A 25,242-nucleotide genomic window follows, 5' to 3' on the forward strand; every position below is an offset into this window, starting at 1 on the left:
CACACCTCATGAGCTCCGGCCCCTACGAGGCTGAGAGGACTGGTGCCCCTGCTCCCATCCCGAGGGGCGCGTTCCCCACGGGGCGCAGCCTCCCCCGCTGCTCTCAGCGGAGGTGCCAGGCCCTCGGAGGGTGAGGGGAGCCCAGGGGGAGCACCCAGCAGGACAAATGGACCTTCCGCGGGCTAGTTGCTTAAGGGGCGGGAGGGGAGGAGTCCTCAGAGATCCTGTTTCAACAAACGTTTCTTTCCCGAGAAGGGGAAGGCGGGGGAGAGGGGGAGAGGGACCTATTTAAAGCTACCCTGTTGCTCACTGTCTCGGTCTGTCTGCCGGGGTCTCTGGCCACTGCCCCAGACTGGTGGTCTGGGCTTGGGTTCCTCCTGGCGACCTCTCCCGTCTAGGTCCCTCAGCCACTCTGCCCCAAGATGGGCCGTGGGGTGAGTATCTCCAAAGAGCAGGGGTCACTCTGGAGAGAGCAGTAGGGTTCTCTGGATGGTGAGGGAGGCTGGAGGGAGAGGATGAGGGCAGGGTGGGATGTGGAGCGAGGAGCAGTGGGCCGGTTTGAACTTGAAATGCAGAGTCTTCCAGCTACGGCTGTGTGCACAGACCTGCAGCGTTCACCACCGAGCGCTGCCCTGTCCTCCACCTCCGCGGGAGCAGCCCCCCAGTCTAGCCCAGCCCCGCATCTCCTCCAGCGCGCTCTCCTCCCCAGCCCTCATCTCTGTCCCTGCTCCTCCCCACCACACCCCCGCCACCCCCTTTCTTGAGCATCCGTGGACTCCCAGCTGCAGGGATCTGTGGAACTGTCAAATCCTCCCCACCTTCGCCGCCCCCCCCCCCCGAAAGTATCTATTCCTCCGGGAGTCTCAGCCTGAGGGGATGGGGGTCCAGTGTGAGATGGGAGAGAAGGACAGAGGCCATCCACTCCTGAGTCACCAAGCAGTTGTGCACAGCGGCTCCAGGGGCCCTGAGTTCCCAGGACAGCTGGCAGGAGTGTGTGGGGGAAGACGAATGTGCCCTGAGCCCCCCTGTCCAGCACCCCTGGGCATCCCAGGCAGCGTTGTCCTCCAGCTCCAAGCCGCCTACTTCGAGGACTTTCCCAGAAGCTGGTGAGAGCTGCCGGCACCCCCCTCAATCCACCCCGGCCTGTGGCATTCTGCAGCGCTGAGTGTGCCAAGGGGAAGATTAACAACCACCAGGGCAGAGGGGGGCAGGGCCAGGGCTTTGAATTCTTGGAAATGAAATTTCCATATGGAGTAAAGGGACCCAGTGCCTTTACATCCTGCGCCTGGCGGCGTGGAAAGCTGGCCGAAGACAGTAGAGAGGAAGAGGGTCTGGAGGATGACAGGGATGGGAGGGTGCTGAGGAAGGAGGGTGCCAGTGGGGAACTGTAGGGGCATCTCTGGGGCTGGGAAGGTCAGGCAAGGACGTGGTATTGCACTAAGTTTAGCAGCTGGGAAAACTCTGAGCTTGGACACCGGGGTTCCTGAGCTGGGCTGGGAGCTATAAATAGAACTGGTGTGTGTGTGCGTGTGTGTGTGTGTGTGTGTGTGTGTGTGTGTGTGTGTGTGCTGGTGACTCATGCATTCTCCATAGACTGCGGTTGATGCAGATATTCCTGGGTGAGCACCTGTGTTTGTGCCTCAGGAGACAATTTTGCAAACGCGCAGGCCTCCGGGCACGAGTGGGCATAGATGCCACCGTATGGAGGCATGTGAGGGTCTCTAACGAGCGGGCTTCACAGAGGAAGAGCTCACAGCCGTGGGAAGATACGCTGTCCGAGGACTCTCAGCTGCACCTTGACGTCTTTTGTTCCCCGGGGAGCGGGAGTCCCCAGCTGAGACGCAGGGCCTCTGACCTCTCCCCTCCCTGCCTCCGCACAGGGTGGACCCAGCTCAAGAAGTCCTGCCTGAGACGTGATTTGACCTTGACTTCTTCAGGGGCCTGCGCTTCTCCCCCAGCGCCCATGAATTCCCTCCCATCCACCCCCGGTAGCAAGCCAGGGAGTAGGTCTGGTTCTGTTCAGACTGAGGCTGGGGCCCCTTAGGGCTTGGAGCTTGGAGTTCAACCAGCCTTGAGACCCCAGAAGAGGGGAGGCACCCCCATCCACATCCCCTTCTCCCTGCAGAGCAGGGGCTCACTGTCAGCGACTCCCGCTGTGGCCCCAGGGGCAGCGTGGGAGCTGGGGGCAGGGACGGCTGCGTGGGGAGGGAGCCTGCTCCAGCTGCCACCGGAGGGCAGCCGTGGGGGGGGGGGGGATGGCGGCCTTCCAGCGGCCCCCACTCTGTCCCGGCCCTGGGCTCTCTCAGAAAGAACTCTCTGTTCTCCTTCAGCATTCAAGGTCCAGAGAGGGGGACTTGTGGACTTGTGGATGGGGGAGGGAGAAAGAGGGGGGGTGGTCCTCGCTTCCTCTCTCTCTTTCTTGCCTGAGCAGCCTGCTGCCCCAGATCCCTGCAGGCTCCTGGCCGCAGAACCCGAGACCTCTGCCAGGATGGGAGAGGGGGCGGGCGGTGTGTCCCCAGCTCTGCGACTGCCTGCAAGAGAGCAGGGTGGGCGCTTAGGGGGTGCTGCTCAGCCACCGTCTGTACATGCCAGACATGCATACCTGGGCTGGCAAATTGCTAAAGCCATACCTTTGATTCCAGTTCTCACGAGCTTTATTTCCTACCTAAGGACGCAGAAATCCTCTGGGCTCGGCTCCTTGGCCCCCAGTCGGAGCCCACTCCTCTGTGCGTGCTCAGGCCTCATCCTACCCTGGGAGCGTGGAGGGTCACAGAGAAGCTTGTTTAGCCTCGTCTCTTGCCTCCTGGCTCTTGAATGCTTTTCAACCATTCTCGGCCCTGTCCCACCAAGGACAGGATCCAAAGAATTATATCGATGAATCCAGGGCTTTTCAAAACATTCAATTAAATGAGCCCCCCTAAGTCACTGGGGAAGGGAGAGGTACTACTCACAACCCTTCCCCACTCCTTCTGTTGAGCTGCTTCAGTCTCCCCAGGAAGAGAGCCTTCAGGAAGCCAAAAATAGCCCTGATTCATAGATGCTTCACATGAAAACAAATGCAAGACTTACTGGTCATCTTTGCTGAAAAGAGCATTTCTGAGCAACACAGCCTAGAAGAACTCACATCCTTCTAAATAGATCATTAGGCATTATCTAGGCGATAAAGGTGTCCACCTCTCACTGCACTGCCCCCATCCCAGTTCCTGATTTCACTGGTCAGACTTCTATTTCTCTCTAGGTGCTAGATGCATGATCTCTTGTGATCAGGGCAGCTGTCACATTCCTTGGATTGCTGCTCTTTGATGGGGAAAAAAATGCATTATCCTTGAGCACAGTGGATTTCTAGGGCAGTAAAACTACTCTGTATACTATAATAGTGGATATATGTCATTATAGTGAAAGTGTTAGTCGCTTAATTGTGTCCGACTCTGTGACCTTATGGACTGTAGCCCACCAGCCTCCTCTGGCCATGGAATTCTCCAGGCAAAAATACTGAAGCGGGTAGCCTTTCCCTTCTCCAGGGGATCTTCCCAACACAAGGATCAAACCCAGGTTCAATGGGAAAGAATTGCAGGTGGATTCTTTACCCTCTGAGCCACCAGGAAGCCCATATGTCACTACACATTCATCCAGACCCACAGAATGAACCCTAATGTAAACTATGGACTTTGAGTGATAGTGATATGTCCATGTGGGTTCATCCGTTGTAGCAATGTACCACCGGGGCCAGATGTTGACAGTAGGGGAGGCCTTGCACGTGGGGGCAGGAGATAAATGGGAACCTGTAATTTCTGCTCAGCTTTGCTGTCAACCTAAAACTGCTCTAAATGAAAAGGTCTTTTTTTTTTTTTTAAAGCATTATCCTGAAAAAAAAAAAAAAAAAGTGGGGGTTGAGGGGGTGGGAACAAAGCCCTTGATGTAAATCCCACCGAGGTATCCTCTCTTTATGCGAAAAAAGGAAAATGAATGACATTAGTATAGAAAAACTAATCCCTGCAAACTTGGCCGGGCACTCGGGGCCCAGGACAGGAAGTGAGCGGCGCCTCGGTGCAGGGACACGGCGGCCTGAAGGAGTTGGGAATGGAGCCTGGGGAAGAAGAGGCAGTGAAGAGGCACGGGTCTCGCCACCTCAGGCCTCCTCGGCCCCCTCCTACCCTATCACCCAAGACCCCTCGGGTGGAGAACTTCCTCACCCTCTCCCCACAAAGTCCCCTGTGAGACCCCGGCAGTCTGGAGGCGGTGAGGAGACCACAGACCTGTAAGAGCAGGGGGAAATGGTGACCTCAGGAAACTCCAGTTAGAAGGTCCACCTGACTTCACCTGAGGACCCAGGAATGCCTGGGCCTAGGAGTCCCATGTATCTTCAGTTTTAGATTTGTCCTCAGAGACAATCTCTTATCTATTTAGGCAAATAGGGCCCAGTCCCCTCCTCACCCAGTTGAGCTTTGAGGCTTCATGTTCTGCGAATCGCCTTTCACCCTGTCACGGGCAGGCCTGCCTAACAGGACACTCCGATGCCCACTTCCCAGACGCACTGACCCTCCAGCTACTGATTTCTCAGCCCGTGAGCCCTGCCCATCATTTCCACACTCCACCACCACACCCTAGGGCGCCCCTCCTCCTCTAGACACTTCCCTGCCCTGATCCCTGACTCCCCAAAGACTCCTATCCCCCAAATTCCTAACTCTCTCCTCTCCCCTCTGAGTAAAGCAGTCACATGTTGAGACAAAGACATTCCCACAGGATGCTTCTACCCCCTCATTGAACCCCCGACCCTGGCCACTCCCTTCCAGAACTCCAAATAGTGTAGGATGGTGGTTTTTAAGCTTTTTGTTTATTTTACTTAAAGTGCAGGGTTCTTTCAACAAACAAAATCTTAGCAGAAACCCAGCTACTGAACAGCTAAGAGTGGGCTCCTGAGTCCTGAGCCCCTCGGCCTTTCCTAAAGTTCAAACATAGAGCCCCAGGACTCTGCCAACAGTTTGCAAATGGAGGGCCTGAGGTCCCCGCCACCCTGCACCCCCTCTCCTCCCCTGGGATGACCTCTGACTTTGAATCTGCTGGCCTCCACTCCCAGTGCCTGGGCTCCTAGTCCTTCAGTGGGAATAGAGGCTGGAGCCTCCCTGACTCCCCAGGTTCTCCCTTCCTCCTGCAGGCCGGCCGGGAGTACTCCCCTGCAGCCACCACTGCAGAAAATGGGGGCGGCAAGAAGAAACAGAAAGAGAAGGAGCTGGATGAGCTGAAGAAGGAGGTGGCCATGGTGAGCCCCAGCCTACCCTGCCAGGCCCTGGGAAAGTCTCCCACGCTGGCAGAGCTGCCCCCGCAGCCCGTGCGCTCCTGGATGCCTGCACCGGCCTCTCATGCTCCTTGCTTCCCTGCCGTGCTCCCACTGCCCTCAGATGCATTCTAGACACTCGCTCAGGCTTCTTCCCCAAAGCAACTTGCCTTCCCTTCCCCCAGGATGACCACAAGCTGTCCTTGGATGAGCTGGGCCGCAAGTACCAAGTGGATCTGTCCAAGGTCAGTGAAGGGGTGTCTAGGGAAGCACCAAAGAGGTAAGACAACCTTTTCCTTGAGACAGCCTCAGGGGGAAAAGGAGCTTTAAAATTCAAATCCCGCCCTCCTTATGGCTAAGGAAACTGAAGCCCAGAGATGAGGGACTAGCTGGTGGCAGAGCCAAAACTAGGAAGCAGACCCCCTGCTTCTTAGTCTATAGCTCCTTCCCTGGCTGCCTGGAAGCCAGGGCTCCTTACAGCCCAAGGCCGCAGTTCAGTGACACCTCCTCTCGTGGAATCGACATACCCGTAGTAGTGGGGGAACCCTGCCATCACAGTGAAGCGCCGGGCGCCCACTATGCATGTAGCACTGGGATTAGATTACCTACTTTCCAGACTCTTATGACAAGCCAGGTGTGGAACCCTGTTCATTAAAGCAAGGACACTCAGAGAGGGAGGGTAACCTCCCACGATTACGTCAATAGTTGGTGGCACAGTCACATTAGCAAGCCCTTCATTTTGAAAAGTAATAAGTCATTCATCAAAAATGTAGGCCTTCCCTGACTGCCTTTTTGAAAATTCTATGCCCCCTTCCTTCACCTTCCCTTGTTTTTTAGAATAACATTTTTCATTATCTGGCAGTAATGTCTGTTTATTGTGTATCCCCTCATGAGATCATAAGCTTCACAGGGCAGGGACCTGTGGGCCTTGTCCATCCCTGGAGCCCCAGCTCTGACTCTATTGCCTGACACATAGGTGCTCAGTACACATTTATTGAATAAGCAAGAGGACAGATAGAGAAATAGTTAAGAAGTGGCTTCTGCCTTTAAGGAGCGCAGAGTCTAGCAGCTCAGTGCCTTGTGTTGAGTGCAGCCCTGGAATCATGCCTAGGATGCGAGGGAGCCAGAGAAGGGTGGCTGGGCCCTGGGCTCAGGGTACAGAGCCAGGTGAAGCTTTCTGGGGAAAGTGATGAGTGGTGACCGAGGCTGTGTGACACTGATGGTCAGTAATGTAGGACCTTCTGGAGTCCTTGGTGAAGGGGGGAATCTGAAGGAAGAGAGAGATGAGGCAGGATTGGGGGAGGGGGGCCAACTGAGATGTCTTTCCAGAGAGCCTTATCCAAGCTGCCTCCAGAGGAGATTACTGGGGCCCTAACCAAAATGTGTCTCAACCCAAGGTTGCCCAGAGTTGGGGGAGCCACAGCCCATATCCTCAGCCTTCAAAACCTCCAACACCCATTGCAAATGCCACCTCCTCCATGTGGCCTCTCCGGATGACCCCCACCCCTTCCAACCGGGTGGGATTGTTCCCTCCACCTGGACGTTATGCCCCTGTGAGGTTCCTGGCGGGAAATGGTGAAGGGCCAGGTGGGTTCTGGGTGTGGGCTCAGCTCCCTCACCTCTCCTCATCACCCTCAGGGACTGACCAACCAGCGGGCCCAGGACATTCTGGCTCGGGATGGACCCAATGCCCTCACCCCACCCCCAACCACCCCTGAGTGGGTGAAGTTCTGCCGTCAGCTCTTCGGGGGCTTCTCCATCCTGCTGTGGATCGGGGCCATCCTCTGCTTCCTGGCCTTCGGCATCCAGGCTGCCATGGAGGACGAACCATCTAACGACAATGTGAGCTGGCACGCCTGACCCCCGGGCCAGCCTGTGACTCTGTCCTCTAGCCCTACATCTTCAGTACCGTGGGTCTGGGGGAGGCAGGGAGCAAGACCTCGTGTACAATCCCACAGCCCTTCGGCTCTTTGGACTGAAAATGGGTGAGGCTTCTGAAAGTGAAAGTGTTAATTGCTCAGTCATGTCTGACTCTGCGACCCCATGGACTGTAGCCTGCCAGGCTCCTCTGTCCATGGGATTCTCCAGGAAAAAATACTGGAGTGGGTTGCTGTGACCTCCTCCAGGGGATCTTCCTGACCCAGAGATCAAACCCAGGTCTCCTGACATGCAGGTGGATTCTTCACCATTTCAGCCACCAGGAAGCCTTCTATACACATCTAGAAACACGCCCTTCAACACACACACTCGTGGTGGAGACAGTCTCTCCTTGTGCCTTCACACTTAAGTGTACTTGTCTGCACCCCCAGGTCTTTCCTCCCTCGAGAAGTCCTAGTCCTGGGAACTCCCTACAATTTCCCCATCCCCTCTAGTCTTAGGTGGCTGGGGATTAGAGGGTTGAGGGGGAGATGGGAGAGAGGACTTTCTTCCACCACTCTCACTTCCAGACACAAACAAAGGCGGCGCTGAATTCTCATCCTGAGTGGCAGCTGGCCCTCTAGGGCCGGGAAAAGTCAGGTCCCTCAAAACCTTTCTCCTTACCAGCTATATCTGGGCGTGGTGCTGGCAGCTGTGGTTATCGTCACTGGCTGCTTCTCCTACTACCAGGAGGCCAAGAGCTCCAAGATCATGGACTCCTTCAAGAACATGGTGCCTCAGGTGGATGGCTGGGGCTGGCGCGTAAGGTTTCTGGGAGAGTCTGGCTTAGCTCTTCTCAACTCCTTGTGCTCAGAGATGGAGGCTTGGGCGGAAAAGACCCTCCAGGTCTCCACACTGGGACCTATCTTGTTGCTAAGGGTGCCAGGGTCTGTCCTTCTCCTTGTGGGGTTGGAGGTGAGGAGGGAGACTGGTGAAAGAGGAAGGTCGGGGTAGAGATGAGCTCAACCTGAGATGCCCGGGACTTCCCCACAGCAAGCCCTTGTGGTGCGAGAAGGAGAGAAGATGCAGATCAACGCGGAGGAGGTGGTGGTGGGAGACCTGGTGGAGGTGAAGGGTGGAGACCGCGTGCCCGCCGACCTCCGGATCATCTCTTCTCACGGCTGTAAGGTGAGGGCGCCGTGTCAGAGCACTGGCTGAGTCTAGAAAGCAAGCTGTCTAAAGCTGAGAGGGGCCAGTGAGAGGTTTAATGTCTGGGAGCCTCAGGTCCGGGTGTCAACACCTGCCCTGCCCTGCCCAGCCCCACCTCGACTCATGCTAACGCTCACATGTTCTTTGCTTGTATCTGTGTGCCACGGACACTCTGCACCCCGGGTGTTCCTTTGATACCCACTTCATAGCAACGATTTATCGAGTATTATTATGTGTCAGATGCTTTATAGCCATTCACACAGGCTATCTAATTTAACTCTGCAAGAGTGATGTAGTCAACCAAGGATGTTGCGCCTGGCCACACAAGTCCTGCCGCACACAACCCTGGACAGTGCCGTTTTCACAGACTACAGCGTTAGTGGCGCCCCCTGTGGCTGTGCAGTGCTGAAATTCTGCTTCCATGCCCATTTAAAGATGAGTAAAACAGAAGCGCTGTTGGTTAAGTAACCAGCCCAAGGTCACAGAAGAAGTCAACGAGCCCAGATTCCAAACCAGAGCAGGGACAATAGCTGAGTAACACTATAAATATGTGATGAGAGCAAGTGTAATTCTGTCTCCAGTGTCATGGTGATTGAGTGTGGCTGGAGTCAGGACACAGCTGTGTGTCCACGTGCGTGTCTGCCCGTCTGATGACCCCACACTGCCTTCCTCCTCAGGTGGACAACTCCTCCCTGACAGGCGAGTCAGAACCCCAGACCCGCTCCCCCGAGTTCACCCACGAGAATCCCCTGGAGACCCGCAATATCTGTTTCTTCTCTACCAACTGCGTGGAAGGTGAGAGACCAGCCTGGTGGGGAGCCCCTGCTCCCAGCAGCAGTGGGAGGAGCCTGAATCCTGGGTCCCCAGGCAGGACTGGGGGCTGTGGCCATGCTTGCTTGTCAAGAGCCTGGCTGTGGAGAAGGGAATCAAAGGGTCTGGAGCCCTGAGTATTACAGGAATAATCTCTCCAGAGGGCAGCAAATTGGCTGGGGCAGTGTGATTCCATGGAATAGTTACCTCCCCACAGTAAGGGCTCTGTTCTGCCCACCCCAGGACAGAACAGGTTCCCAAACCTTCAGATATGAGCCAAGACCACTACGCGTGTGCGCGCACACACACACACACACACACACACACACACACACCCCAAACCAGCCCCAACTCCTAGAAGTCTTTGGTTTGACTGACAGCCCCCTTCGCTCCTGGTTCTAGGACTAGTTGCTTCATCTCCTGACCCTTGCTTGGCCAGGACCCAGACTGGGGAAGGGGTAAGAAAGCATCCGGTCCAGGTGAACACTCAGGCCTTTCCTCAGGCCGCCTCCAGGCCTGGGCTTCACCAAGAGGAGCTGTTGGTCACTCACAGGCTGCCCAGCAGGCCCTCAGCTCTGGCTTCTAGAGATGACCAAAGGCCAGGAAGAGGTCCTGGAGCTGTCACCACCGAGTGACCCGAAACCCTGCCCTCTGTGGTTTTGAGCGGTGTCGGGGCTGGCCCGGAGAGGAGGCAGGGCCCGAGCCGGTGAGGAAGTGTCTGACTAGACGATGAGCCTCAGAAAGTGGGTCAAAGAGGCCTCGTATCTCCCCCTCCCCATCCCCACACACACCTTTCCTCCTTGTATCTCATTTCTCTTGTGTGTCTGTTTCTCTGGGCTTTTCCCTTCCTTCAGCAAGTTGGATTCACAGCAAAAAAATCACCACACATTGTTTCTTAAAGTTTTAATGTACTGAGATTCTGAAAGTTGCTCTGCATTTCCCACAATTGATAAAAATGCCTCGTAAAACATGCCACTGATTACCCTGAACTGACTTTGGAGAGAGGAGAGGAAATGAATGGAACTAATGTTTTTGGAGTGCCTACTATGTGCCAGATGCTGCTTTAGGGTATATCACAGCACTGTCTCATTTCATTATTAGAGTGAGTAGGAAGGAATTCACACAAGGATGCAAACCCAGGTTTGGCTGGTTCTGATGCATGCGCTTTCCGCAACAGTGCACTTCCTCCCCTGAGTACCCCTGGAATGTCTACCTAAAAGCTAGTGGTTGCCTAGCTTCTTCTAGAGAGATTTGTACCTAGTGTCAAGAAAGAAAAACTTATGACTACAGGGAAAATCCATAAGTGCTTTACTTACGAATTTACTTATGAACACAATATATTGTGTTCAAAAATATTGATATATTTTTAAATGATAGCAAGTATGAGATTAGGGCTTCCCGGGTGGCGCAGTGGTAAAGAACCTACCTGCCAATGCAAGAGATACAAGAGATGTGGGTTTGATCCTTGGGTCAGGAAGATCCCCTAGAGAAGGAAATGGCAACTCACTCCAGTATTCTTTCCTGGGAGATCCCATGGACAGAGAAGCCTGACAGGCAACAGTCTATGGGGTCACAAAGAGTCAGACACGACTGAACACACACAAGATCTAAGAGATGAGATTGATTTTACTGAAATAACCAAAGGCAATACTTTACTTCATTCACTGAATCTCCTCAACGTGAACTTTGAGTTTATTCGCAAGGATTCGCTCCCCTGCCCCCACCCCAGGTCCAAGTATAGGAGAGAATAATGTGCTGTTGCACTGAGCTCTGGGATTGGCCCTCTGTCCTGGGAGAGGACGCAAAGGGAGGTCTCGTCTCAGGAGGCACCCTCCAGGATGGGAGTCCTTGGCTCACGCATGCTGTGCTGATTTTCCTCTCCCAGGAAGCAGGAAGGGACTTCGGTTCCTAGGATCCCCAGGGTACCGACCTGGTGTCCCTCCCTGTGTTGCAGGCACTGCCAGGGGCATCGTGATTGCCACGGGTGACCGGACAGTGATGGGCCGTATAGCCACTCTGGCCTCCGGCCTGGAGGTGGGGCGGACGCCCATCGCCATGGAGATTGAGCACTTCATCCAGCTGATCACAGGGGTGGCGGTGTTCCTGGGGGTCTCCTTCTTCGTGCTGTCCCTCATCCTGGGCTACAGCTGGCTGGAGGCGGTCATCTTCCTTATCGGCATCATTGTGGCCAATGTGCCCGAGGGCCTGCTGGCCACTGTCACCGTGAGTGGGTCAGACTGAGGGGCTACCTGGGGAGGGCTCTGCTCCACGCTTCAAAAGCAAGGGAGGCGTGCAGCTCTCCTGCCGCTTTTTCACTGCCCTAAAATCACACATTCGCTTTCTCATTACTCCATGGCTTAGAATGTGAGTCTGAAAAAGTCCCCTTTGGTACCTGGCTCAGAGTTTGTGGAAGAAAAGTCTCAGGCTGGACTGTGTCTTAGCGCTCAGTTTCTCTCCCAGAGCTCTTGCTAGTCACCTTTCCTCACAATCCTCGTATTAGTCATCTCTGCACGGCCATCTGGAGCTCGTCCTGGCCAGCCCTCTTGTCAAGCCTCTCTCAAAGGTCACCAGTGACTGACTAGCAAATCTAATGACCTTTCCTCAGCTCCCATCCTTCACTCTGCTGCTGAAATGGATCCTGCTGCCCACCTTCCCAGCATCCTCTCCTTCGCGGACGGCTGTGGCAGGGTGCCACCCTGGTTCTCCTCTCCCCCGTTCCCCCCCGTGTCTCCTCCTCCTCCCCGCCCCCGCTGGTCATTAGGCCTCAGTGCTCTGTTCTCCTAACGCACCCGAGTGAGCGCCTCTCCTCCCAGTTCCTGGTGCCTGTTCCATGTTGATGACACGCACCCACCTACACCCTGCTCTGTCCAAGTATCTGCAGCTCCTTACTGGACATTTCACCTAAATATACACTCATGATCTCAGCTCAACACGTCTAAAGTGGAACACGTTCACAACTTACACCTAGGTCCCTCTCAATGTTCATGGAGTAGGATCAAGAGAGGCGGGACAGAGCCATGGTCTGGGGTAAGAACAAGGTCATTTCCAGTTCCAGGTGGAGCCCTTTTTACTGCCCACTGTCTCTACCAGGTGTGTCTGACCCTGACAGCCAAGCGCATGGCTCGGAAGAACTGCCTGGTGAAGAACCTGGAGGCGGTGGAGACGCTGGGCTCCACCTCCACCATCTGCTCCGACAAGACGGGCACCCTCACCCAGAACCGCATGACCGTCGCCCACATGTGGTTCGACAATCAGATCCATGAGGCCGACACCACGGAAGATCAGTCTGGTGACTGGGCGCTCTACCCAGAGCGGGGGGAATATTCAGAGCATCGGGGTTGGCTGGCAGGGTGGATGGGATGAGATAAGGGCTCTAAGGGGAGCCAACCTCCTTCTTCTCCCTCCTTTCCTCCCAGGGGCCACTTTTGACAAACGATCCCCGACGTGGACCGCCCTATCCCGGATTGCTGGTCTCTGCAACCGTGCTGTGTTCAAGGCAGGGCAGGAAAACATCTCTGTGTCTAAGGTAGGTGGGGGGTCCCCACAGTCTACCCCCTTTCCCGACACAAATCTTCCCCTTTCACACCCTGTGGCTGCCCAGAGGATGGCGGGCTTGGTCCTCCACTGTGACACTGAATTCTCCTCGTTGGCAGCGGGACACAGCAGGTGATGCCTCCGAGTCAGCTCTCCTCAAGTGCATTGAGCTGTCCTGCGGCTCCGTGAGGAAGATGAGGGATAGAAATCCTAAGGTGGCAGAGATCCCTTTCAACTCAACCAATAAGTACCAGGTGGGGTTTGGATGCCAGCTCAGGGGGAGAGGAAGGGATGGAAGTGAGGGGCAAAGTCAAGGGGGAATCCGCAGGCAGAGAGAGGCCATCTGAGCATCACCTCCTCTCACCCCTGCCTCATCCCCCCGGCAACATGGGTGACCAGACATCTGGTTGCAACCACCTCCTGTCCCCAGCTCCCAAACCTTCGTTTCTTTACTATGAGCTGCCACCCCCTGAACTCTTCTCCACACCCTCTGGCTCCAGTCCCCCAACCCTTCCATTCTATTCAGTTGAATCATACTTCGGAAATATCCTTAGGATGTCCTCCAGCCTGCCCCTCTCTGTTAAATGCCAGGATAGCAGCCTCAACCATAGGGGTGGGGTTTCCCTGGTGGTCCAGTGGTTAAAAATATGCCTGCCAATTCAGGGGACACAGGTTCAATCCCTGGTCCGGGAAGATCCCACTTGCCTCAAGGCAACTAAGCCCAGGCACGACAACTACTGAGCCCACCCTCTAAGGCCCAAGAGCTACAAACTATTGAAGCCCGTGTGCGTTAGAGCCCGTGCTCCACAAGAGAAGCCACGGCAATGAGAGCCCACACATCGCAACTAGAGAACAGACCCTGCTCACTGCAACTGGAGAAAGAGCTTGTGCAGCAACAAAGGCCCAGTGCAGCCAATAAATAAATAAAATTTAAAAAGCCACGTGGGTAAAGCCCCCTGAACCCAGTATGATGACGGGGCATGCTGATGACAGAGCCACCTCACCCCTAGCCCAGGGCCTGTCCTAAGTGATCAGAGTAAATATCTGTTGAGTGAATATATCTCCTATGGGAAAGTGACCCTCAGGTTACAGGGTTATGATTGTGAGGTCCAAACACCCATCCACACCCAGAGACTCTCCCTATGTTGAGACTGGTCAATGGCTCAGGGGTTATTTTATTAAGGGAATTTTACCATCCTCTGCTCTCTCCCAGGCCCCATGCTGGGCACTGGAGCTTCTGAGACAAGTCTGGCCCCCTCTGTAACTGCCTGTCCTCTCTGCAGCTGTCCATCCACGAGCGAGAAGACAGCCCCCAGAGCCACGTGCTGGTGATGAAGGGGGCCCCTGAGCGCATCCTGGACCGCTGCTCCTCCATCTTGGTGCAGGGCAAGGAGATCCCTCTGGACAAGGAGATGCAAGATGCCTTCCAGAATGCCTACCTGGAGCTGGGGGGACTCGGGGAGCGCGTCCTGGGTGAGGGGACAGAAGCAGGGAGCAGGGCTCAGAAAGGCCTCCCTGGGATGAGAGGCACGGGGGGACACCCAGACGACCACCAGCCTGCTCTCAATCCTCCCATCTCCCCTCTTCAGGCTTCTGTCAACTGAATCTGCCCTCCGGAAAGTTTCCTCGGGGCTTCAAATTCGACACGGATGAGCTGAACTTTCCCACGGAGAAGCTCTGCTTCGTGGGGCTCATGTCCATGATTGACCCTCCACGGGCTGCCGTGCCCGACGCTGTGGGCAAGTGCCGGAGTGCAGGCATCAAGGTACTGGCCTCGCTTCATCCCTCCTCCCAAACACCAAAGGTCCAGGGGACATGGGGGCTGCTGCCCTGGGGAGACCCAACCACTGGTGGCCTCCTTCCCACTGAGCAAGAGGAGAAGTTGTCCATCGCAAGGGGAGTCTCAGCCCTGCCTCAGACTCCCACTCGGGCCTTCTGCTCAGAGTAAGCAGTCTCCCACGCCCATCCTCTCTCTCGCCGGGGCACAGCTCCTTCCACTCTGATTTCAAGCTGGTCAGGCACCCCTGCTGGAGATCTGGTTGTTTCCCCTTCCCAGTCACTGCCCGCTCCCTCTCTCTAGCTGCTTGGGATGAGAGTAGGCCTCTCAACAACCACTCCCTCTTCTGTGCTACACGGGTGCTGCATTCAACAAATATTTATTGTTTGCCAAGTCTGTACCAGGCACTGTTCAAGGTGCTGGTGTTCAACAAACAAAATTTCCTTCCATCGTGGTTACTGTCTTGTTTCCAAGATACAGCTCTTTACCACTCTTAGCCTGTGCACGTGCCAGTTCTGAGGCCATCGTTTGTTCCTCCTTTTTCAACATCTCACCTACTCCCAAATCAGTTCAACTCAGTCTGTCTATTGAGGGCCGAACCAGGCACTGGGGATACAAAAACAAATAAAATACAGTGCCTGGCCTCCGGAGCTCATGATCCCTCTGGGGGAAAGAGGCCTTGAAATTAATCACAGAACAATTTCAACAGCTAGGGTCTTTGAGCACCTGCTAAGGGTCAGATACTTTAATAATAAAAAGAGCCCATTGTTTTGTGAGGCTTTATATTGGCGCCAGTGGTAAAGAATCTGCCTGCCAATGCAGGAGACTCAAGAGACGTGGGTTTGACCCTTGGGTCAGGAAGATCCCTGGGGTAGGAAGTGCAGGCCACTCCAGGATTTTTGCCTGGAGAAACCCATGGACAGAGGAGCCTGGCGGGCTGCAGTCCATGGGGTCACAGTTGAACACAACTGAGCAACTAAACAGCAACCACCACCAGAATATGCACCAGGCAGTATTCTAAGCACCAAATCTGTATGATCTCATTTGATCTTCACTACAACCCTATAAGTAGGCACTACGATTTTCCTTTTTTACAGAAGGGAAACTGAGGCTTAAAGTAATGTGCCCAAGGCCTCAGAGTTAGTAAGTGGTAGCGCTGGGATTTGAACCAAGGCATCTGCTATTTTTTAACCAATACATTCAAGCGCTTGTGTGTATATATGTACTTATATGTGATTTCTGAACCCTGCCACCACTCTTTGTCTGTAAGGTAGGCATCATTGCTCCCATTTAAAAATAAAACAAGCTGAGACTCAGAGCGGTAAGTAGCTTTCCCAAAATAAAACTGCTGTTAAGAGGGAGATTGGCTAGAGGAAGCCTAGCCAGCTCATCCGGAAAGCCCATGCTCCCCTTGTCACCAGGCAGCCTGTTGCCATGATCAGAACTGTCGCCAGGCCTAGGGAAAGCATGTCTGGGAAACTCAGAGCAGCAGCGAGCAGTTAAGTCCACCTTGGAGCACTGGACAGTTTTACAGAGGGCATGATACTTGATCTGGTCTTCGAAGGGTGAAGAGCATTTTGAAAGGAGGGAGGGAGCGGAAGGCAGGAGCAGGGAACAGCATGTACCCTGCCGTGGTTGGACTGTTCAGGGCACGTTGTGGGGGGGCGCTGGGAGGTGGCCGAGGAGCGGCTGGGATGGAGACCAGAGCCAGGGCCAGGACCAGCTGGAAGGACTTTGCTTAAATGCCAGTCTTGGGCTTTACCCCGCGAGCCCCTGCGAGTCACAGGTATCACAGGACAGAGCTAGCTCTTAGGAGGCTAGACCTAGATGGAGCAGGGGCTGCACTTGGAGGAGAGTTAACTCAGGCAGGGAGACAGTGTAAGAAGTTAACACAATAGCATAGGCAAGGAAATGACCCGAGAGATGCTTTGAGAACTTGGTGAGCAAACTCAAATCCAGAGGCAAGGGAGATCCAGAAGACAGGGGGACTGGGTGAACAGAGGGACAGAATCTCAGGTGGGGAGCAGAGGGGCAGGTTCAGTGAGGGTGGTGGCAATAGGTAACCAGTTCTATTTGCCCTGACATGGGAAGGGTCTGTAAGATGCTCAGGGGAGATGTTTCTGGGAAAGCAGGAATATGCCTACCAAGGGAGGACAGGGCTTCCAGGAGAGGGTGGTGGACAGCGCCAAACCCCTCAGGGGGCGAAGAAGGATGAGGACTGCAAAGACACTTCTGTCTTTCAGTTGGGAGGCCCGTATGGCCTTTGGGGGTGGAAGAGAAGGCAGTGGGGCCTGAAGAGGCTTCCTCCTCAGATCTGTGGGTTTCACCCCAAAAACCCCCACATGCAAATGCTGTCCTAAGCCAGCTCTGATCTCCTGATGCTTATAAAGCCCTCTTATCCAGCCTCTCAGATGCTAACCACCCACCTCACCCAGCTCCATCCATTCTGCAGCAGCACCAGTGAACATCGTCGTGGTTGAGGCAGGGAACCCCATGGTGAAGGAAGGGATAGCAGAGGCAGAGGAGCATGAGATGGAAGGCAGAGAACAGAGGCGGTGTCCCCTCCCATCCCTGCCCAGTCCAGTCAGGATGCCAGCAGCCCTCACATTGAGCACTAAGAAAGCCATGTCCATCCTGGCTCCTGGGACTTGCAGCAATGAAGGGGTTACAACCGAAGGGGCTAAAACAAACAGCCGAAGCCTTTATTTCCTCATCAGTGAAATGAAGGAGCTGTTAAGAGTCTTTCCAACTCTGACAACCGCGTATCCCATGAAATCCAAACTCCTAAACAATCCTAGAGGCTCCTCTTCCAAGGGACCCTCATTAACTCGTGACTCGATCAGAGAGGCTTTCCTTCATTTAGGCAAACTTTCTCTGTATCTCCAGAACACAACCTACCATCTCTCCCTCTCCTCTTCCCTCCCAAACACACACAATTCAGTCATTTTGGTCCCACTATCCAGTCCCACTATCCACTATCCACTGGTCCCACTTCCAGTCGGGGAAGGAATAAAAGGAGAAGAAAAACCTTAATGCTGCTTTCCTTTTTTCTTTTCTTCTTCCTGCCAGGTGATCATGGTGACCGGTGACCACCCCATCACAGCCAAGGCCATTGCCAAAGGCGTGGGAATCATCTCAGAGGGCAACGAGACAGTGGAGGACATTGCCGCCCGGCTCAACATTCCTGTTAGCCAAGTCAACCCCAGGTGAGGCTCTGCAGGGCCTCTCGCCATCAACTCAGCCTCTCCCACAGGACGCTCAAGCATCCCGGGCTATCTGGTGCTAACCTCTGGTTCCCCAGTCCTGAGGGGTGGCCAGGCTGTGCTGTGTAACCTTGAAGACGTCACTTTCCCTTCCTGAGCCTCCGTTGCCTTAACTACAAGATGAGGGTAGTCTCTAGGCTGCCAGGATGCTCTAGGAGTGAGATACGGGTAAAAGAACTAGCTCCTGGCCTCGCACGCTGTGCTGATGACCATGATGATGCCATACGGGGAGGACTGCGCGTCATCCCCTCTAAGAGAGAAGTGGGAAAGGCAGGGCATTGGGCTCTAGGAGGAGAGGAGGACTGAAGCTGTGGGGGAGCCCCTGCAGCATGAGGAGGGGCAGGGGTGCCCGGCTCCAGGGCATCAGTTGGCTCTGCCCCTGCCTCCAGAGAAGCCAAGGCGTGTGTGGTGCACGGCTCTGACCTGAAGGACATGACGTCGGAGCAGCTGGACGAGATCCTCAAGAATCACACGGAGATCGTCTTTGCCCGGACGTCTCCTCAGCAGAAGCTCATCATCGTGGAGGGCTGCCAGAGGCAGGTGAGCGTGGGGGGAAGGCGCAGGGCCAGGGCCGGGCGTGTGCAGGGGCTGCACCCACAGCTCTGGCTGTACCCTCTCCGCAGGGAGCCATTGTGGCGGTGACGGGGGATGGGGTGAACGACTCCCCGGCGCTGAAGAAGGCAGACATCGGCATCGCCATGGGCATCGCCGGCTCCGACGTGTCTAAGCAGGCCGCCGACATGATCCTGCTGGATGACAACTTTGCCTCCATCGTCACCGGCGTGGAGGAGGGTGAGGGACTGCACAGGCTGGGGTGGCACCCCGGATGTCCGAGCTGGCACAGCTGCGTCCCTGCCTTTTACCTCAATTACAGACTCAACTCAGGGTTTCAGGCATCCACCTTCTGATTTAGCTCCAATACAAAATCTCTCCCTACTGGGAAGACGGGCAGCCATGCTTTCAGGAGCCAGGGGTGGGGAGGGTCCCTCCAGTCTCCCTGATGCCCTCAGGACCTCCCCACAGGCCGCCTGATCTTTGACAACCTGAAGAAATCCATCGCCTACACCCTGACCAGCAACATCCCTGAGATCACCCCTTTCCTGCTGTTCATCATCGCCAACATCCCCCTGCCTCTGGGCACCGTGACCATCCTCTGCATTGACCTGGGCACTGACATGGTGAGGCCAGGGGTTGAAGGAGGTCGTGGGGGTGCAGTGGGTAGGGATAGGCAGCAGAGGGATGAAGAGGTGCAGCAGGGGCACCCGAGCAGGCTGTGAGCGTTGCAGAGAAGACGAGCACAGGCCTGCAGGGGAAGAGGGTTTGGGGATCTTAGTAAGTGTTTGAATTGTGTCAAAGATTCTTCACTGCTGGTCATCCTCTGCTCCCATCCTCTCCCTTCAAACGCCCCCCCGCCTCACGGCCCCCTCACACAGGTCCCTGCCATCTCCTTGGCCTACGAGGCAGCTGAGAGTGACATCATGAAACGTCAGCCGAGAAACCCGCAGACGGACAAGCTGGTGAACGAGAGGCTCATCAGCATGGCCTATGGACAGATCGGTGCGGCCAGACCCCGGGTTCAGGAGGGAACCCCAAGAGGATGCCTTTCCTGGCTTTTGAAGGGATGATCCCCCTGCAAAATTCCATAACAGGGGCCACCTCCCAAGGGTCAGGGATGTCCATCTCTGGCCCATAGGGGCTGGCTCCACCCTGCTACCTGCTCTGACCCAGGCCCTACCCTTTGTCCTTTGCCCACCCACAGGGATGATCCAGGCTCTGGGTGGCTTCTTCACCTACTTCGTGATCCTGGCAGAGAATGGTTTTCTGCCTTCACGGCTTCTGGGAATCCGCCTGGACTGGGATGACCGGTCCATGAATGACTTGGAGGATAGCTATGGACAGGAGTGGGTGAGTGGGCTGTGTAAGTGCAGATGCATGCGTATAAGGGTGAGGCTGAACGCCTGGCAGGAGTGGTCAGTTGCGGCCAGTGGGACTGGAGGCTAAGGGTGGTGTAGGTGCCCAGGGTTTAACATCTGCCCTGGAGCACAATGAACTCTGGCCCTCCCCTTTCCTCTCACTCTCTCACCTCTCTCTGCCTGCCCTCCCCCAGACCTATGAACAGCGGAAGGTGGTGGAGTTCACGTGCCACACGGCCTTCTTTGCCAGCATTGTGGTCGTGCAATGGGCTGACCTCATCATCTGCAAGACCCGCCGCAACTCAGTCTTCCAGCAGGGCATGAAGTGAGCGCCGCCCACCAGCCCCACCCACCGGGGTGCACTCACCCACCCACACAGGCCCAGATCTGCTGGAGTCTCAGACTGCAGCTGCCCAGCTGTATATCCGTAGCATTGTTGGAAATAGATGAGAGAAGAGGAAGGAGGGCTATGACTATTCCTGATGAGTTTCAATTTGCTTCTAAAATCTCCTTCACTATGGTCTTCCATCTTCCTTTTCATCTTCTCCCCATACCTCTTCTCTCCATTCCTTCCATCTTATACACTAATCCTCACCCATCCTCACCCTTGGGCCAGCCCTAAATACAGGATCTCCACTTGGCAGGTGGCTCCAGTTTCTAGCACTTGCCTTGTGATGGTGGTGGTATCCTTGCAGGGCAGAGAGTTACTCGGAGTCAAGTTCAGGGCCTTCTACTAGTGTGAGTGACAGGTGCCAATCACTGTGCTAAGTGATTCACACACATGCTCTGACATGCCTGAGGTCACCCAGCTGGGAATGGCTGAGCCCGCAGCTGTTACACTGGGTGGCTCACCCATCACAGAGCCTGGAATCTGGGGGGGTATTCAGGGATTTCCCCTGCAATTCCAGCCTGCATGGTGATCAGTGCTGAAGGTATCACTCCCATTTTCTTTCTTTTCTACTACTGCAAACAGTGGGCACAATTCCCGTGAGTTTTGTCACAATTTCTTACTTTAAAAGAAAAAAAAAAAGATGCCAAAACTCAGGTGAAGTTAATAGCATTAAGATCCTAGGGAGAAGAAGGGGAAATGTTTGTTAGATACAGAAAGGTAGCACAAGAGAAAAAGATTCCACGGAGGTAAAATCACTAAAGGGGACAAGGCAGGGAGAAGAGACCAAGGAGCAGAGAGTCCTTACTGTGCAGGGCACAGCAGGCAGGGAACATAACCATTCTTTATCGAGTATCTACGGCCAGCAGCTACCAGGGGCTGCAGAAGACACTGAGAACCTTCTTAGACATCCATGGGTCCTGAACTGAAGGAGTTTCCAAAGCATCTTGCTGGGGAGACGACACTTTCAAAGGCCAGGTGCCTGGAGCACTAACAAGATTATAAGATGCCTGAGGGCAGGCCCCCATTCTCCAGAAGGAAGCTTCTCCAGCACAGGGCTGTGTAGGCTGGGTATCACCCAACACATAGGAAACATTTCTTCAATGAATGAACGTATGTGTTATAGACAACAATCGGTGGTGAAACCAGTAAGAAGAAAAAGTACAATCTCTCTTTGGTTACATTTAGCATGAGAAGAGGGCGTTTGAAGCAGGCATGGGAAGACATCGTTTGTAGCCTTTCCTTGGCATTTCTTCCCGCCTCTCTCCCTTCCACCACCAAGGGTCACCCTGGATCTCTGCTCCCCCCGCTCCCCGCCCCTTCTCGCCCTCCCATCAAACCCTATTTACCCTCACTTCTTTGCCTTTCCAGGAACAAGATTCTGATTTTTGGGCTCCTGGAGGAGACCGCACTGGCCGCCTTTCTGTCTTACTGCCCGGGCATGGGTGTGGCTCTCCGAATGTACCCGCTCAAGTGAGTGAACCCTCGGAAGGGCCCCCTGCTAGAAGCCAAGTTCTGGACCATTGGAAGCAACTTCTGACGCTCCTGACACTCCTGTTTCCTTCAGGGTCACTTGGTGGTTCTGCGCCTTCCCCTATAGTCTCCTTATCTTCATCTACGATGAGGTCCGGAAGCTGATCCTGCGGCGATATCCCGGTGGTAAGCACCCCCGTGCCTCACCCCGGCCCCCGCAAAGTGCAGCCCCTCACTGCCGGCTACCTACCCCTGCAGGGCTCTGAACGCGGACTCCATCCCTATTACGGATCCTTGCGCCTTTCCCTCCGGGCCCTCCATCCTGGGCTCCCTGGGCCTTGGAACCGTGGCTCCGCGGAACCTCTTCCCCTCAGATTCCGTTTCCACCTAACACACAGCTGGTCTCTGAGGCCCTCCACCTTCCGCCAGGAATCACAGAACATCGGAACTAGCAGGGCCCTCCGAGGTCATCTAGTCCCACCTCCACATTTTACAGACAAAGAGAGGGGCAGAGGTGAATTGATTCGTTCAGGGTCAAAAAGGGAGGAGCCACAGAACTGGCACTGCAGCGCAGGCCTCCCAAGTCCCATCATCAACCAAGTGTTTTTTTTACCCCAACAAGCACTTTTGATCACTTACTGGAGGTCGAAAACGGATGGCCTACATGCCAAATACGGTCCGTGGATATTGTTTGGTTTGGCTGCCCTATGTGGTGCGGGTGTTTTTTTGTTTATTTTTCATCTGGCCTAATACCTAAAACGTAGGAGCTTTCACATAAAATCTGAATTTCTGACTTCTGAAAAATCACAGGTGCTGTTGACCCCAGACCCCACTTCTGCACAGCAGCCATGGACGGCTGCCCTTAAGAAACTCTTTTATTACTTGAACAGTCCCCGTTGGCATCCTGCTTTCACCCCCATCCCAGTCTGGGCCCACCGTCCCCTGTGCTAAGAGCCTGTTTTTAAGTTCATGCTGCAGCTCCCACCCCTCATCTCTCTAACAGGCTGGGTGGAGAAGGAGACCTACTACTGAGCCCGTCGGAAAGAAGAAGCAGGCACAGAGAAGATGGGGGCCCCTGGAGGTGTCACCAGGATGGCATTGGGTAGGGGTGGAAAACACTGGGGTGTATTGGGGGGAGGGCGAGAGAATGAGGCAACTCAGCAGGCCAAGTTGGGGGAGAGGGTAACTTAGCTTGGGGTGATTGCCCCAGAGGCCTAACTCGGAGCAGTCAGCTTAGACACTACATGTCAAGATCCCCTCCCCGGATCCTGCTCCATTCCACATGCTGTCTGTCTTATCCAAGGAACTGAGGGGTACCCCAGCCCTCCGCAGTCCCTGCCCCTTCACCCCCACCTCCCACTAGAACAGATCAACACCAAAAGGCAGGGGTCTGTCTAAACCAGGAGGAGGGGAGTTGTCTCCGATCACCAAGGTCCCTTTATCTCCCCAGCCTCACCCCACTTCTGACCTTTACCCCTCATTTGCTTCCCGCTCAACTCTGACCCCTGCTTCCCCTTCAGACCTGGAAACCACCTGGTGAGTGCTAGGACCTGAGGCCAGAAAGGGAACAGTTTGGAGACGCTGGCCTGTCTGCCAGTCAAGGCCATTTAGGAAACGCTAGAGAAGAGCTGCTCGGACAGGTGGGAGGGTTGGGTATGGTGGAGGAGGTGGGCAGGAAAGGAGAGAGGTCAGTGAGAGGCCGTCTGGGCTCCAGCTCTGAGTCCTGCCCTTTAGAGTACCCCGCCAGCAGACCAAATTCCAGGGTCACAGAGGGGGGCAGAGGCAGGGCCAGGAAGCGATCTGGGGAGCGTCACTGAGGCTGCACACTCACGGGGCCTGTGGCGGTCCCCACAGACACTTGCTCTGTGGTCTGCTGGTCCCCAAGGCCCGGGTGTCATGGAAGCTCCAGCTCTCTCTGTCAGCATCCTTGGTCATACCCTGGCCTTTAGAATGCCAAGGCCTCAGAAGCTCCATGCGGTGCTGAGAGGGGGCGCTGCCAGCGCACTTCCTGCCCCTCCCCACCTCCCCATCATGCCACCCAGATGAACCTGCACCAGCCCTGGAAAAGAAGGTCCCAGGCCATGAGCTGGAATGGAGGTGCAGAAGTTTCCAGAAACGTCCTGTCTTCCAGGGACACACAGAATGAGCTTAGGTCATGGATGTGGTCAGAACCTCTGGACAAGAGAGAGAAAGCATTAGGAGTCCTGCCTTGGTCTCTCAGACGGCAGGGCTGTTCTGCCCAGGCAAATGCCCTTCACGCTGTGATCACTGTGCCCACTCTCCCTTGAGACAGGGAGTTGGCTTCAGGTCCCTACAGGAAGATGCTTTTCCTCCTCAACCTCCTCCCACCTCCCCTCTGCGCTGTTGGCAGCGCTGCCCATCCACTAAGCCTGGCTTAGATTAGAAGGCATTGGGAATATCCTATAGAGAGACACCTAGGTGAACCAAGAGTGTGAGAGAGACGCCTAAGGAAAATGGAAGACCTAAGGCAGAAAGGAAGGAAGCACAGAAGATAAACACCAGGCCCATAAACAACCTCCCAAGGGCTGTTACTCCATTACACTGGAATTTTAGTTTATCCAAAGTACCTTGAAATAAGGAGTCATTGCCTGGGGCTTAGAAAACAAAACAGGAAACCGTATTAATTTGGGCCTGATGGATTTGAGATTTATTGGCCATGGACAAAGGTTTATCTTGCACAATCAATAAAATGGCATTTGTTTAGCAAATTAAGAGCATAAACAATATTGCTAGGGGTGGCACATGTAGTCTCCTAAAATAACACTTTTTGGACACTTTAGGAATATCCATTTAGAAATAGTGAATGCATGGGCTAATTATCATCTGCTGTGTTTGTTAAAGAAACATCTGCAAGACCTTTACTTGGTGACCTTTTGTAAGACATTAGTTTGAGGCACTATGTATGTACTTGAAAACAATAAAGTTGCATTTCTTTATGAAAGAAGTCCCTTCCACAAGTCTGATGTTTATACTTACCACTTGCCTCCCTCCCAAACTGTGGTGTTGACATGGGTGCTGTGGCAAGATTTGGCTTGTAGAGGCGGCAGTAGGGAGGGCAGGAGGTAAGGATCAGAGGGGAGCAACCTGGGAACAGATGATGTCAGTGCAGCAAGAGAGAAAGGAAGAAGCTAGGTTGCAAAACGATCCAGAAGAGCATATAGTGGGGCCGTCCTTCCTCACAGCTGAACCCACCCCAAGAACCATCAAGGCTTTTCTAGGACAAGAAAGAGTCCATGAATCGATAGGCCCGAACCCTGAGGGCCACGTCTGCTTTTTCCATACCAGACCACAAGCAAGCCACTCTTAATATGAGCAGCAGGGTCAGGATGGCGGGGAGGAGATGGTGGGCTGAAGGATCCTGATTGTCAACACCAATGAACAGCCTATACTGTTCTAGTTGCTGTCTTTGGAGGGGGAAAGAATGGAGGGAGAAGTAGATGCAATCCTTGAAATTCATCTAAGTAGCGGACATTGGAGGCTTCCCAGGTGGCCCAGTGGTAAAGAATCTCCCTGACGGGGCAGGAGACAGAGGGTCAGGAAAATCCGCTGGAGGAGGGCATGGCAACCCACTCCAGTATTCCTGCCTGGAGAATCCCATGGACAGAGGAGTCTAGTGGGCTACAGTCCGTGGGGTCACAAATAGTCGGACACCGCAGAGTGACGGAGCCGCAGCAGCAGACATCAGAAATCTCGGACAAGGTGTGAAGGGCGGTAAGGAGGGA

At 54.6% G+C, this 25,242-nt stretch overlaps 1 protein-coding gene across 1 annotated transcript; it reads left to right on the forward strand.

The window, feature by feature from the left end:
- The first annotated feature begins 296 nt into the window (after positions 1-296).
- ATP1A2 (ATPase Na+/K+ transporting subunit alpha 2) lies at positions 297-24,464 on the forward strand. Its single transcript, XM_020885228.2, has 23 exons — positions 297-434; positions 5,156-5,260; positions 5,461-5,520; positions 6,914-7,117; positions 7,820-7,933; positions 8,186-8,320; positions 9,019-9,136; positions 11,106-11,374; positions 12,242-12,440; positions 12,568-12,677; positions 12,805-12,939; positions 13,969-14,158; positions 14,275-14,450; positions 17,532-17,668; positions 18,115-18,265; positions 18,349-18,517; positions 18,749-18,903; positions 19,159-19,282; positions 19,485-19,630; positions 19,833-19,963; positions 21,398-21,499; positions 21,594-21,685; positions 22,503-24,464. The coding sequence occupies exons 1-23, from the start codon at positions 423-425 to the stop codon at positions 22,529-22,531; spliced, it is 3,063 nt and encodes a 1,020-aa protein (XP_020740887.1). The 5' UTR covers positions 297-422; the 3' UTR covers positions 22,532-24,464.
- Positions 24,465-25,242: the final 778 nt, after the last annotated feature.

The sequence above is a fragment of the Odocoileus virginianus genome, chromosome 5, assembly GCF_023699985.2.
Source record: "Odocoileus virginianus isolate 20LAN1187 ecotype Illinois chromosome 5, Ovbor_1.2, whole genome shotgun sequence".
In the NCBI taxonomy this organism is placed as follows: domain Eukaryota; kingdom Metazoa; phylum Chordata; class Mammalia; order Artiodactyla; family Cervidae; genus Odocoileus; species Odocoileus virginianus.

What these genes read in the sequence shown, in the direction of transcription:
- ATP1A2 (XM_020885228.2), top strand. An exon ending in ACTCAACCAATAAGTACCAG is followed by an intron (nt 12,940 to 13,968) that starts GTGGGGTTTGGA and finishes TCCTCTCTGCAG; the next exon opens with CTGTCCATCCACGAGCGAGA. An exon ending in GCCGGAGTGCAGGCATCAAG is followed by an intron (nt 14,451 to 17,531) that starts GTACTGGCCTCG and finishes TCTTCCTGCCAG; the next exon opens with GTGATCATGGTGACCGGTGA.